This window comes from Sylvia atricapilla, chromosome 1 (genome assembly GCF_009819655.1).
Source record: "Sylvia atricapilla isolate bSylAtr1 chromosome 1, bSylAtr1.pri, whole genome shotgun sequence".
NCBI lineage: Eukaryota > Metazoa > Chordata > Aves > Passeriformes > Sylviidae > Sylvia > Sylvia atricapilla.
The window spans coordinates 113,611,980-113,625,849 of record NC_089140.1 but is presented as its reverse complement, the minus strand read 5'-3'; the positions used below and the strand labels follow the sequence as shown (position 1 = coordinate 113,625,849).

Sequence of the window (13,870 nt, the reverse complement as noted above, 5' to 3'; positions counted from 1 at the left end):
GGCTATTTACTTATGTAATTGGTGCCTCCTGAGTGATAAAACATGGACAAAAATTTTGTGGAGATAATACTTGTGTTATTACTATTTGCTTTGGTCATCTTTTGAACTATTTCAGTCAGTGACCACCTTCTAACCTTTCTCTATTTGCCTGCACATTTCTCCAAGTGGAAAAGCATACTAAATCTTTGGAGCTGGAATTTTTCCTGGCTCAGTCTCAGTATTTGTCTTTTATCTCATTCCAGTACATTTATTCCTTTGAGTATGTGCACAAGAACAGGATACATTTACCCATTTATATCCTCATTTCACATTTATGTTCGCATAAATACAGCAGTAAGAAAATTCAGTATCTCTTGCGTCAGGTACCGCTCTAGAACAAAAGTTCAGCCATACCTGAAGACAACCCATGTAAGGATCTGTGATAAAGGTCTGCACATATCCTAAGGGTAAGGCAAGGGGCAGTCCAGGTAACACCTTGCTCTGGCTTCTCCCAGGCACATCACGGGAACCCATCACAGGTGAACAAGAGCAGGTGGGAACCCTGAGAGGAAAAGGAACCCTCTTCCAGCCCCTGCAGGGCTGCCCCAGGAGTCTCAGTTTGGGCAGGAAATCCACTGTGATGAGAAAATTTAGAATATCTATCATACTTATGAGGTTTGATGACCAGGGAGGTCAACCATCAAATGCAATATAGGGCAGAGGAGAAGAATATCTTGTGATTGGAGACGACTTATAAGACATTTAGGAGAGGAACTAAAGGCAAGGAAATAGATGGATCTAGGTGACCTGGGGAGGAAGTGGGGTTAGAAAATAGATCACATCTGTTCTCTGTGTATGTGCATGTGGGGGTAGGGAGTCTAAGAACCAGCATTTGGACTCGGAGTCCTACACGGCAGAGAGACTGAAGGGAATAAAACTCCAGTGAGTGGAGTGGGACCAGGGGTCAGAGGCCCATATCTCTGATTGCAGGACCACATAAGCAGCTGAGTGTTGGAGGGACCATGGGAGTCCCACCCAGCTGCCAGAGACACCCTGAAGCTAGAGGTGAGACCTGCTAGGGTGGGCATGAGGGAAAAGGCCTGTACCAGAAGCTGGAGCAGGGTTGCAGCCCCAGGTGCTCATATGTCCAGTTGAGCAGCTGGAGAGACTGGGATTTGACAGAATATGTGAGCCTAGCTGTTGGAACTACCTTGTACACGTCTGTACACATATACACTCCCACTGTTGGACATCTATCCTGCTCAGCCAGAGAGAGGAAGTTGCTGGTGCTGTGTTTGTGCAACTGCTGTGTGTGTCTGTGAAAATGCTCTGTGAAACTGGCCTTGATGTGTGTGGTACATCCCTGTGCCCTCTGTGGGTGCTGACTGGGAGCCTGCTGAGCCTTGCTGCTGGTTGGACCTGGGGCCATGCAGCTGTGGCACCCTCACTGGGCTGCCACATCTGGCCTGATTCCCCTGACATTGCTGTGTTATAAAGCCAAGTCAAAAGCATTCAGAGTCATCTATCTTATTTCCTTTGAGTGATTTATTTTAAGATTTACCCAATTCATGATTACTAATTTCCAATACCTATCACTTAAAAAATAGTTGAACAACTTTTATTTTGTGCATCACAGTGTAACTAGGGGGTGAAACCACATCAAAAGAGCAACAAGTAAAAAATCCAATACTTGTAAAGTTTGGTAGACTAAGTGTATCTAGAAATTCTAGAAGAAAAAAAAAGAAAAAAAAAAGTACAGACTGCATAGAAGAATCACAGGGAAAAAAAAAAAAAAAAAAAAAAAAAAAAAAAAAAAAAAAAAAAAAAAAAAAAAAAACAGGTTGGAGGAAACCTCCAGGGATCACCTGGTTCAACAGCATGCTGAATTCAGGGACAACTTCAAAGATCAGGTGAAGTTGTTTAGATCTCCAGGGCTGGAAAAACAAAAGACAGGGAATCGGAAGATAAGGAATAGGAAGAGAAAAAGGAGCCAGAGATCCAGAGGGCTTGGCAATGTGGATAAAATAAGAAAAGAGGAGACAAAGACAAGCATGCATTGGAGGGACAAGCAACCTGAGTTAGGACAGGAAGTTGGGATGAGTGTGATGAAGAGACTGAGAAAGAACTGAAATCAATACTTGGAGTGGGAGACCAGAATAGTGTAAAGTTTTTGAAGTGGCTGAGGGACAGTCAGAAAAACTAAGAAGGGTTACCAAGGCGAGAAATTTTAATGGAAAACAAGCAAGTTCAGAGAGGAAGGTAAAGAAAAGCTAACAGATTCAGGAAATAAATCCAGATCTTAAGACAAGATACTAGAAAAAAAGAAGGCCAAGAAGCCAAGGAGTCAAAAAACAGTTTCAAGGCTTTGGGTCCATACTGGTTGCATAGAAAATTTCAGCTGAGGAAAGGGATAAAAAAGAATAAGGAAAAATTACCCTTTCTTCTAGGAGGCAAGCTGAGCAATGAGGTAAGTGTTTAAGAACAGCAATTATAAGATCAATGCAGTCTGTGCTTCGTTTACATTTGTTCGCTTTGTTTAAAGTTTCCAGCACATGAGTTTTATACTTAAGCAAATCTAGTATCACAAGAAGATAACAGATTAAATTGAAAGTACAGAATACAAACTCCTAAATCATATCAAATCCTCATTAAGTAATTACCAGCATGTAGTTTCTTATTCTGGAGAAAGTGACTTGATGTGGTTTGCTCAGTACTTGTAAGCAATTAGCTTTTAAATGGGAAATGAAAATGGATAGTGTTTCATTTGCTTGTTCTTGAAAAACTAAATAGGAAATCCTTTGGACTCCTTGCTGAGTGTGTATTGATGTTCAATTTAAATGTTCCTAAAATCAATAACTAATTAGTAAAACTTAAATTTTTGAGGTATTTCCAAGTTCTTTTGGAAATATATCTTTTCTTACATACTTGAGATATATATTTTATTAAAAATAATGTTTCTGCAAATACAAGGAAATATGCAGTAATACAACGATTAAAGACTAAATAAATGTGCCATTTTAAAGGTATTTCCAGCATTTGATAGAACTGATTTGATTTTTTGTATACAAATATATAAATAGAGTGCACTGACCAGAATATTAGTACTTTTCTATGAATGGGTTTTTCGGACTGCATAATGCAGATTTAAATTATTGATGCTGAATTGATTGTTTGTGCAACTTAATTTGCTTCTGCACTGTTTTTCTATTGCACCAGTAAATGACATATATGTCACTGTGAGTGACATATGGTACTGTGGTACATGTCAATGATCATAAAATTTGGTTCATCCTGATCAGTCCCATTTTTTGAAATCTCTTATTGAAGTTAATAACTATCCTGAAAAAAAAGAAAAAAAAATGCAAAAAACCACAAAACATAAAAATAGAAAGAAAAAAGCAAAGCAGAAATGTGATCTGGCTTATACATGTCTCTCAGCATCTTCTGGCCTCTGAATAAAACATTCACATATCAGTCTTAATATTTTTTTCAGATAATTATAATCTTTTGGCTTAAGAGTTTTCACTTCTGTGATATTTTGTTCTGAAATTATTTGATTATTACTAAAAGCATGATGATCTTTTTTATGTTGAATCCCAGACATCGTGCAAAATTCACTGCATCAGTTTGAATCCAATTTGCTAAATGGCCGTACCTACCTATGTAAGACCTATCACTGTCAGACATTATTGGCCATCAGCTGCATTGTTGTCATTCTATTAATCTAAAGAGAATCTAATAAAAAAATTCACACATAATAGTTAGAGTGAATCCCTATTCCTCTATAAAGGCCCAGGACTTTTTAAATAATAAGCTTATGTGATGGGCTATTTCCCACTTCACTTGAAGAGAACAAAGTGCATCAAAGCTGTCATAAACTTTGAAGTTCCAAAGTGTCACCCTGCAGCTAACAATTTCTATGTGAATGGCTGTGACTCAAGTCTGATTTGAAAAACACATGTGTGATGATTCAGATCATGGATTTCTTGTAAAGTGTGTTTTACGCAGGACAAGAAATGATGATCTCAAACTTGCCAAAAGGAGCTGGATATCACATGACTTTACATAACTTGATTTCCTGCCTGATCTCTTTGTTCTAAAGACATTTAGAATATTTACCAGTGATGTATGGCCACTCTGAGAAATCAAATATTTTATCGGATAAGATACCATGGCCAACAGATATTATCCTGATTTTGGGAAGGAAAGGAGAGGGGTTAAAGGGTCACTACCCTCTCCTGGAGCTAGAAAATATCTGGAAGGGATTGCTTCATGGTTACACAAGCTTTTGCCAGTGTAGGGCAGGCTGCCCTGGAGGAAACATGAAAAACTGTCATATACTCACAGGATATGGTTAGTGAACACATGATCTAAAATACTGAGCACGTACATGGCAATGGCTCCTCTGCAGGGTTTCTTATTGCTACTTCTCTCCACGTATCACCTTCTTCCTTGTCTTCGGAAAGCCAGCTCTTTATGGGGAGACAAATCTCTTCATCAGAAGGAGGGACAATTCTTTCAAGTCTGACTTCTTCCAGGTACCAGCTGGGATCATTTCCAGTGTTGTCGTGGCCAATGCGGATTTTATATAGCTGCCCAAGATCTCTGAGATTAACCTGCAAAAAAATTTTAAAAATAATTCAGATTTTAATAACGAATTACACTGCTGTCTAGCCATCCTTCTTATACTGGGCATACAAAATAAATGTGTAGCTAACATAGCAAAGAGTAATTGAGTTTTGTTAGAAAACTAAGCCATGATATACAATATATCCCAGAGACAAAGAGTGAAAACATATGGAGTAGTCTGCAAGTGTAATTTTACTGACTTCAGTACTGCATTATTTAAAGTGAGTAAAGGGCTCAGACAACCCAGTTTGTTTCTAGACCTCTTCAAGGAATCCATTTTCTAGTGTTGTAATGTAAATCTCTGTCTACTAGACAAATACTTTAACAAGCAGAAATAAGTTCAGTCATTGCTACATGAAAACATACAAGTCCATGCTGAGTCCTATTAACTATCCCTACCACTTATCAGTCTGCTACTTTCCTCACTGACTCCTGTTTTTATGTGCACTGGTGTCAGGGTTAACTGTTTCTGTAAGTGCTGATGCCACAATGCAGCAAATTTAAACAATAAAACATGACTACGTCCCATTGAATATTGCAGCCTTGAAATAAGAACCACTATGTTTTGGGTCGCAGAAGTATTTTGGGCAATTTTTATGGCAGGAATCTAAGCACAAAAGCAGGGTTAACCATTTTCAACCTTTTTTTTTTTTTTTTTAACTTTTTTTTTTTTTTTTATCAGTGTTGTGTTTGAAAGGTCATGGTAATTGGGAAAGAAATCACCAAGTAAAAAAGAACAAAAAAATAGTCATTTTCTTTACTATTATAGCAATTTTGTACTATTTCACATCAAAACAAAAAGGAAACAAACATCCGTGAGGCAAGCCTGGCATAACCCAGTTTCACAGGATGAGAGCATGACACATATGCAGTAGTAAAAAGTCTGAACAGAGTCACACTTATGACCACTGTAGTAGGTTTTGCTATATTAAAACAGTATGTTAAAGTAAGACGTCCCAACTGAAGATACAATTACAGCATTAATGCAACAAAACCATATGCCTCAAAGATATGCTTTGAGAATTACAAAAACAGAATTACAGCAACAGATAAAAAGGAATGGCTGAGGGAGCTGGGGTTGTTCAGCCTGGAGAAAAGGAGACTCAGAGGTGACCTTATCACCCTTTACAACTTCCTGAAAGGTGGCTGTAGTCAGGTGGGGGTTGGTCTCTTTCTCCAGGCAGCAAATGACAGAATGAGAGGACATAGTCTTAAGCTGTGGCATGGGAAATATAGGTTGGATATTGGCAATTTTTTTTTTTATGGAAAGAGTGATATAGTACTGGAATGCTCTGCCTGGGGAGGTGGTGGAGTCACCATCCCTGGATGTGTTTAAAAAGACTGGATGTGGCACTTGGTGCTGTGGTTTAGTTGAGGTGTTAGGGCTGGGTTGGACTTGATGATCTTGAAGGTCTCTTCCAACCAATTCTGTGATTTTGTGAAAGCACTCTGAAACTAGCCACGAATGTAGCCAGAACATAGGCTATGTTGTCCTAATAAATGTCACCCAGCTGCAAAACAGAGACTCCTGCAGTGGGCAAGTGACTACTAATGTTTCCTTGAAAATAAATATAAATATATGTTAGAACTCTCGACCATTATTGAAGACTGAGTATGGTACTGGTGAACAACAAAGGTGATGCTCTCCTGAGATATAGGCATTGGCCACTCTTTGTGGTACAGAAGTGTTAAGGGGCAATTTAGTAAACAAAACGGTGATACCTTGTGCCCTCACAGCCACGATTAAATTCTACCTTAATCCCTGTTGAAAGAGAAGCATCACAACCACCACAGATTGTTGTATACAATAAAAATTACCATGATTCTTGGTCGGGACCAGGAAACTCTATAAAAGAGCCCCTTTCAATTTCTGAAGCATCTAATCAGTCATTTGGCTATGAAGTAAACTGAAACATGGATTAAGCAAATCCTGCATATCTATAATATACATACATATATGTTATATATAGTACGTGCCATTTGAGTTGGCTCAACAGTGAAGCTAAAACTTTTAAAATTATACTGATTTATCATATTATGACAAAGTGGAAATTTTTTGTTTGTTTCAGAAGGAGATCTCAGATGGAAGATCTGTTTCCAGGTGAATTCCCATGCAAAGACCATGAACATGTCCTTCTGGTCCTTCTCCTCCTGCTGTGCTTCAGCAGATCCATTTCCTTCTTGTGCTGGAGGCCCTAGAGCTGGATGCAGCACTCCAAGTGGGGGTCCCACAAGAGCAGAATAGAGGGACAGAATCACCTCCCTTGATCTGCCAGACACATAGGAGGTGATCTTTGGCAAACCACTGGTACAACTGGAGAAAACATCACAAAAATAAGCACATGTAGGAGAGCTGACCAAAAAAAAGGGGGGTGGGGGGAAAGAAAGAAAAAGAAAAGGAGAAAAAAAAAGAAAAAAAGAAGAAGCAATTTGAAAAAGGAGAGGGAAATGATGAAGCCCATTCATCACCATATCAGCATGCAAGGACTTCCTTTTACTGGATAAGGAGGAGAGCAATCCATCAAACCTAATCAAATGAAGTTTCAAGAAAAATCGGTAGAGAACAGAAAGCTCTCTCCAGACCATTAGGTTTCTCCAGGAGATGCATCTAGTTGCAACTAGTTCAATTACATCTGCTGAAGTCCTGTTTTGCATCTCTAAACATGTATGTCCTTGTGCCTTTCTATACTTCCTATCATTCCCTAACATTCACACTCTAAAACCAAATGATATAACCAAATGATTATAATCAAATTAATAAAGTTATGACCATGTGATAAGGGGAATTTGTCCAAAGTTTCAAGTCAAGTATATTTCCTTGCTTTCAGTTAAAGGGAGAAACAGCATAAAGCATCCATGTCTACTTGACTTACAAATTAAGAGGTGTTTGGTTGGATAATCTATGCTGGACTTACAGGTAATGGCATATGTCTGAGTCTGAAAAGTCCCAAAAATAATTCAAAACACAGAACACTGCCCATTTGAATGCTTAGTAATGTACTTAATATTTTTGCATAATATTCTTTTTCTGAATAGTTGTTTATTACTGACCTTGGGGGAAAAAGGTGTTTATTCTTAGGTGGAAATTAGGCAATGGTAGAGGGGAAATCAATTGTATATGATGTTCTGAAAGATGTATAATACAATTAGAAATTTATTTTCAGTACCAGTTGCATATTTGGGGCTTGGAACAATTAATCTTGATGTCAGATCAGATACCACATTGGTCTCTCAGTGGTATTGACTTGCTAACAAGTTATTTTTTGTCAATTGGAATCCCATCAAATGTATGTCAAATTTTGCTCTTGTAGTGAAATGCAGAGGAAAATATTCTCATAACACAGAAGAGCTAACGATATTCTTTTGACAACATAAACAGTGTCTTGAGGTTGCTTCTTCCTTTCCTGTGTTGGATAAATTGCCTTGAACTTCTGCATGACTTGAACACAACCTGGCATTTAGAAATCTACTTTCACAGCCCGAACGTTCTGTAAAAAGTTGCAGAACAAAGTCGACTTTGTCACTCTTGTAAACAACATGCTTACAAAAACTGCAGTCTAGCTGTTCTATGATGCTCCAGCACTAAAGCTGCAAATGTAGCATTCCTTTTTGTATAGAAACAGCCATTCTGATAGGCCTGCAATAAATGTCCAAAGAGGAAAGGATGAGGAAAGGACTAAAGCATCTCTCAAAAAATTAGGCAGCTAGATTCTATTCCTGGATCTGATTTAGGCTTCCTAAGAATCTACAGAATTCACAATCCCTTTTTGCTTCACTTTCTCATATATACAGCAAGGACAACATTTACATGTCTCTTACAGGGACATTGCAAAACTGTTTTCATAAATTTTTAGATCCTCAGAAAAAGGCACCACTCTGAAATTCTGTATTTTTTCTAAAATGTTCTGCTCATTTTGGGTTAGTTGCTACTTTTCTAAAATTCAATTGAGATATCAAGAGTTATGAATTATAATGATGTAGTAGAATTTGGATGTGGAGAGAAATTCTCTCCACATCGAAAATTGGATGTGACTTACATCAGTAGAACATAAATAAAACCTAAAGTGCAGAGGTCACAAACAAGGGCATGGAAACAAAGATGAAGCTAAAGAGATCCAGATACCACAAACATCAGGTATGGTGATCTTAGAGACGTCCTGTTAGAGAAGTCTTCTACAAATGCCAACCTTTTCCCAGAAAAAGATTTTGCAAAACACCTGCATCATCATCCACAGTTAATTTGTTGGTTGACTGTGGAACTCCTTCTAACCAGTTTGTGTTAAGTCCTGCAATAAGTTCTAAAGGGGATGGACCTCATACAGACCTTGTGTATGTGACAGCCTGCCATCACTTAATAAGCTTAAAAATACCATTGTGATTGCAACGATAGTGATAATTCTATTGCCTTTGTAGCATTTTTCTTTACTGTTACAGGCAATAATAGCAACACATATTTCATGGTACAAGTACCAGTACAAATTATTGCAAAAACTGTCCACAACTTTCAAAAGGGCCAGGATTTCGTGCACGGCATCCTTGCTTAAGTCATATTCTAAATGTTTGCAGTTAAACTAGACTCACCTGCTAAACAATACACTTATATGCTTTGCTCATTGCTACTATTTATAGGACTAAATAATCTTACCATAGGCAATGAGAACATTTTCATTAAATCATGTGTTAGACAACTTGGTCTTACTTTTTGAATTTGAAGCTTAACAAAGCTCATATTTTACAATTTGTCTCCAAGCATAAATTGAAATCCAGGTTTATCAGCAAGAAGTTCTTCCTAAAGAGGATGCAAGGACTAAATTTTAATTCCATTTCTAAATGAGCTATGTATATACACTTTTTGGTCCCTAGCATATCTGTAATATTTTGAATGGAGTTGGTATGACCTATCTTCATGTACTTAAGATGTTTAACTAAATGAAAAGTGAAGTTCCTTGTCTGAACAAGAAAAGGTTCAGTGTGAAGATGCTTCAATAAAAGGACTGAAAGGATGCATGTAATGACTCCATTTCTCTTTTATATACTAGAATAAGGGAAATAAAATCACTGCTTTCCTGTTGTGTAGAAAGTATCCTGCAATCTCTGAAATAAACACAGGCTAGAATGAAAATCATTTGGATAAATCAACACTTCAGAGGCAGCTGCACCAAAATCCTAATGTCTAACACACCCACCAGAGAATATGCTTGACAGACAGTTAATTATTTTATGTAAGGCCACTTCATTAACAGAATTTCAGAGAAGTCATGTACAGCAGTTGGATTCCCAAAAGAAAGAAAAATCATTGACTGCATTAGTTTAACTTCTACAGCATCGGCATATAATAGAGAAATCTTTGGAAGTAGATGATATCTTTTAATTGTGAACATGCAGCTAATAACTGTTGCCAAAAATACGATAACTATTATACCGGTGCAGTATACCACAGTCCACCCATGCTACTTGTTTTTTCCAGATGTCTGAATTCAGACAATTAGTTAATTGTACCCAAAAACTTGGCACGATTACACACTAACTCAAGAATTAGGGTTAGTCACAGGTGCTAACACAGAAATATAACAGTGTCACGAAAAAGAATGGATATAGACAGCTAAGGAATAGGATTAAAGGCCACATAAAGATCAGCATTATTTTTTCCTACTTCACACATGCTTTGGTCACAAAAATAGATTGGGTAAACAAATAGTGTTCATTGCACAGTGATTATTAAAACACTTTCTTTTCCAGTGCACTCAAACTCTGGAAGAGCTTTTCTTTTACTGTGGGGTTAATCAAATTATGCCAACAGTAACTACCAATATACATATATACATACACACACTTGATACTGCAGTACCTACTGCCTAATTACTGAACAAGTAACACCACACTCCCCACTCTCTTGAAGATGAAATGACCTGTGTTTTTCTCCAAGATTTTTTGGAGCACTTTACAGTCCTGTGTTGTTTCTTGGAATAAGCTTAATTCAGTGTAATGCACAATGAAGCTGATGAAGATAATTTTACATACTTCTCCCTTTTATCTCAGTAAGAGATGAGGTTCATCTTGTTATCATCTGCATTTCACAGTCAGTGACAGTTTCAAGTGGAGTAAGAGTCATGAGTATGACTCTTTTATGCTGTTTTAAGCAGATCTGACTAAAACCTGGGCTTCTCTAAGTTTTATTCAACTGTTTCTGGACCTAAATGATCATTATGGAAAATGGGGACAGCTGGAAAATAGCAGGACACAAGCAATGCTCAGCTTTTTAAGCATTGTCATTCCCATGGTTAAGAATATGGATAGCTACATTACTGCTTGTGTTCACTTTTGCAATCTCCCCACTCCGGAAGGATTCTAACTGAGCTCATTTCAGCCTCTTTTATTTGAACATCATGAGCAAAAGCATGAAAATGGATTTGTTTCAACCTATTTTTACAGCATTTTGTTTTCTTCTCACTGCTTCTCACTTTACTTTGGAGAGCTCAGTTTTGACTGATGAAAGCATGACTATGGATCCAGAGTACAGGAATGAAAGGCTCACTCACAGTGAAGCAGAATAAATTCTTGGAGTCTGCAGGGCTGATTCTACAGAAAGGCATTTTAGTAATTCATGTATAGGTTATTTAAAATGACTGATAATTTTATTTAAACAGGAGGAAACCAAAATGAAAAAGAACAGATCAAGTTCCAAGTGTAACACATTTCTGACATGCAGTACAGCATGAAGGTGCACCTGATGAACAAAACCCTTAACAAAGTAAAGTGGAAGTGGAAGGAAAATGGCTGTATTTGACACATTAACAGCCTCCTCATAGGAGCACTATTTATTAAGTGTTACAGTATTAGCTATCTCTTAAGTATTACAGGAGCCCTGCTTTTCATCTCTCTATATTGCTTTCTGGTATTTGCCCTAGACCATAGGATTGGTTTCAAGGATTGTTTATGCAGTTGAAGAAACTCTAAAATGTAAATGGATGTAGCACCAGCTTTAAAAGTTAGAAAAATGAGCTCATGCAGAAAAATTCACACCAGGGATGGATTTTGGTTTCCAATGCTCCTAAAATACCATGCATACTTCTTGTTCTGTACTTGCAAACATTGAACATTTGTAAGGAACCTTCCTTACAAAGACAACCACCAACCATAACACAAAACCTAAGATTAAACTGAAGATTTTGAAGACTTCTTAGGAAAAATTCCAGCACTTCTAGAAGTTTAATTTAGTGTTACTTTTAAAAACATTGACAATGTATTGAGATTCTTAAGACCAACACCACCCTAAAGAGACTGAAGAGCTGACAATGAAGCAAATTCACAAAGAAATCAAGGAAAAAGTCTTGTTAGGGAAATGCTGGTTCCTACCACTATCACTAAGGCAAGCAATATTTTGAAAGCAGATCTACTGAACCAGTCAGTGTTTTTACTGACTTCATTATTACTAGAACAGCAGAATTTGTACCCGAAGGTATGGAATTATTATGTATGGAAGTAATAAAAATTGAGAGATTGCAGCTGGCTTTTACAGAAGATAATAGGCTTACAGTCTTATGCTTAGTTCTCTTTGACACAGAAGGGAATATTTGGCATGACCAAACATTAAAAGAATACTTTAAAAAAGAATTTCTTTATCAAACAGTCTGTACAGTCATAAGAGATAATTCGGAATGTTTCAAAGAATGATGATGCAGAATACAGGGCTCCAGAGAATATAATTTACAGTATAATTAAAGCTCCAGTGTCTTGAGCAACCCAGCATTCTGCCAAAATCAGTATTTTTGAAACACTGAGAAATACTCAGGGACTGTGATGACACCAGAGGAAGATGCAGGAAACAGATCAGAGTTGTGATGAAAGTTGTAACTTACGGTAGATTGATATTCCTCTACTGGAAAAAGAATGACTCTCAATAGAAAAATTATGCCATAAAAATTATGCCTCAATAGTAACAGAAGCAGGAAACCACATCCCAGAAGTAGCTTCTTTGAACACACAGGAACAATTCAGAGCAGAAAAGGAAATCTATCAGATCTAAATTCTATTTTTTCCTGTCCCTGTTGTTTATCCTTGACATACTCATCTGGTAGGAAAAATTGCTAAGCACAGATGTTGTGCAGAGTACATATGACTGTCTTCTGGAAATCTAGAACCCAGGACTCCAGTCAGAAACAAGAACCCTCCCCATCACACAACTGTAAATTACCTTCAGTGAATTTCATGTACTGCCATCATATGGAAATCTCCAAAGGTAATAGCCTTATACCTGCATTACAATGGACTTTGGCCAGTTTTTAATTTCGTTTACGCAAACCTTAATCAGAGATAGCCAAAGTTAATGAAGTTATGCTTGCTTTATAAAGCAATAGAAGCAACACTAAAATTAAGTTCTAGAAGGAAATCTCAGGAGGCCATAAAAGGAGCACCAGCTGATTTACTCAAGTTTTATTAACTTTCTGGTTTTCATTATTTTTAACTTTACTGAATATTTATTGTATGATTTTAGGTATTCAAGTTACTGCACGGGTAACAGTGCTTTCTGTCAGACTACTATTCTTGATTCTCTATACTGTAAGACAATCCAGTAGTTTTGCTTCATTCCCTTTTTGGTGTCTCATTTCTCTGCAATTTCTTATGGTTGTATGCGTGACTAGAGGGATTTTTAAACTCAGTCGTATTTTGACTATTTTTGTGAGGTATGACTGTGTTTTATTTGTTTCCATTTTATTGTGCTGATCCCTCCCAGCACCCTGAGTCTGGCTGATTTTGGTATCAAAGATCCTTTCTGTCCCATCTGTAACTGATTTCCCACCATCACTGTTTAATATTCATATATTATTTAAATCAAGTGACATGTCACAGATTTAACTATTGCAACAGGTACAGTCGTGACCGAGGAACTGTATGAACTAGAGAAAATGGCAGGAATTACAGGATCTTGTAGAAGTCCTGAAAAATGTCATGTTTCTGAAGCACATCTCAGAGACTTTTTTGTCAGCAGAGAGAAATGTCTCCATTTACTTGAAGAAACAACACATTAGTCTAACATCTGAGTTAACTTAATCTATGTGCTTTTACCTCTAGTTTCTACCTACCCTCCCCTTTCCTTCTTACTTTCTCCAAGAGAAAGTTCACACAAGAGTGTGCTTCAGTGGAAGTTTGAGGAAGTTCATGGAAGAATTTATAGCGGACACTTCCAAAGATGGCTATACAACACAAACCATTACCAAGAATATCTTAATACATAAATGCAAAGAAACTTCTTTTTACTTCT

At 37.3% G+C, this 13,870-nt stretch overlaps 1 protein-coding gene across 1 annotated transcript in view; it reads right to left on the bottom strand.

Moving 5' to 3' along the window:
- The window catches only part of RP1 (RP1 axonemal microtubule associated), an 82,495-nt gene that overhangs the window by 11,827 nt on the left and 56,798 nt on the right, over positions 1-13,870 (bottom strand). Inside the window, exon 26 of the mRNA XM_066331114.1 lies at positions 4,370-4,595. Within this exon, the coding sequence (XP_066187211.1) occupies positions 4,370-4,595 (226 nt within the window). The remainder of the gene's footprint in view (positions 1-4,369; positions 4,596-13,870) is intronic.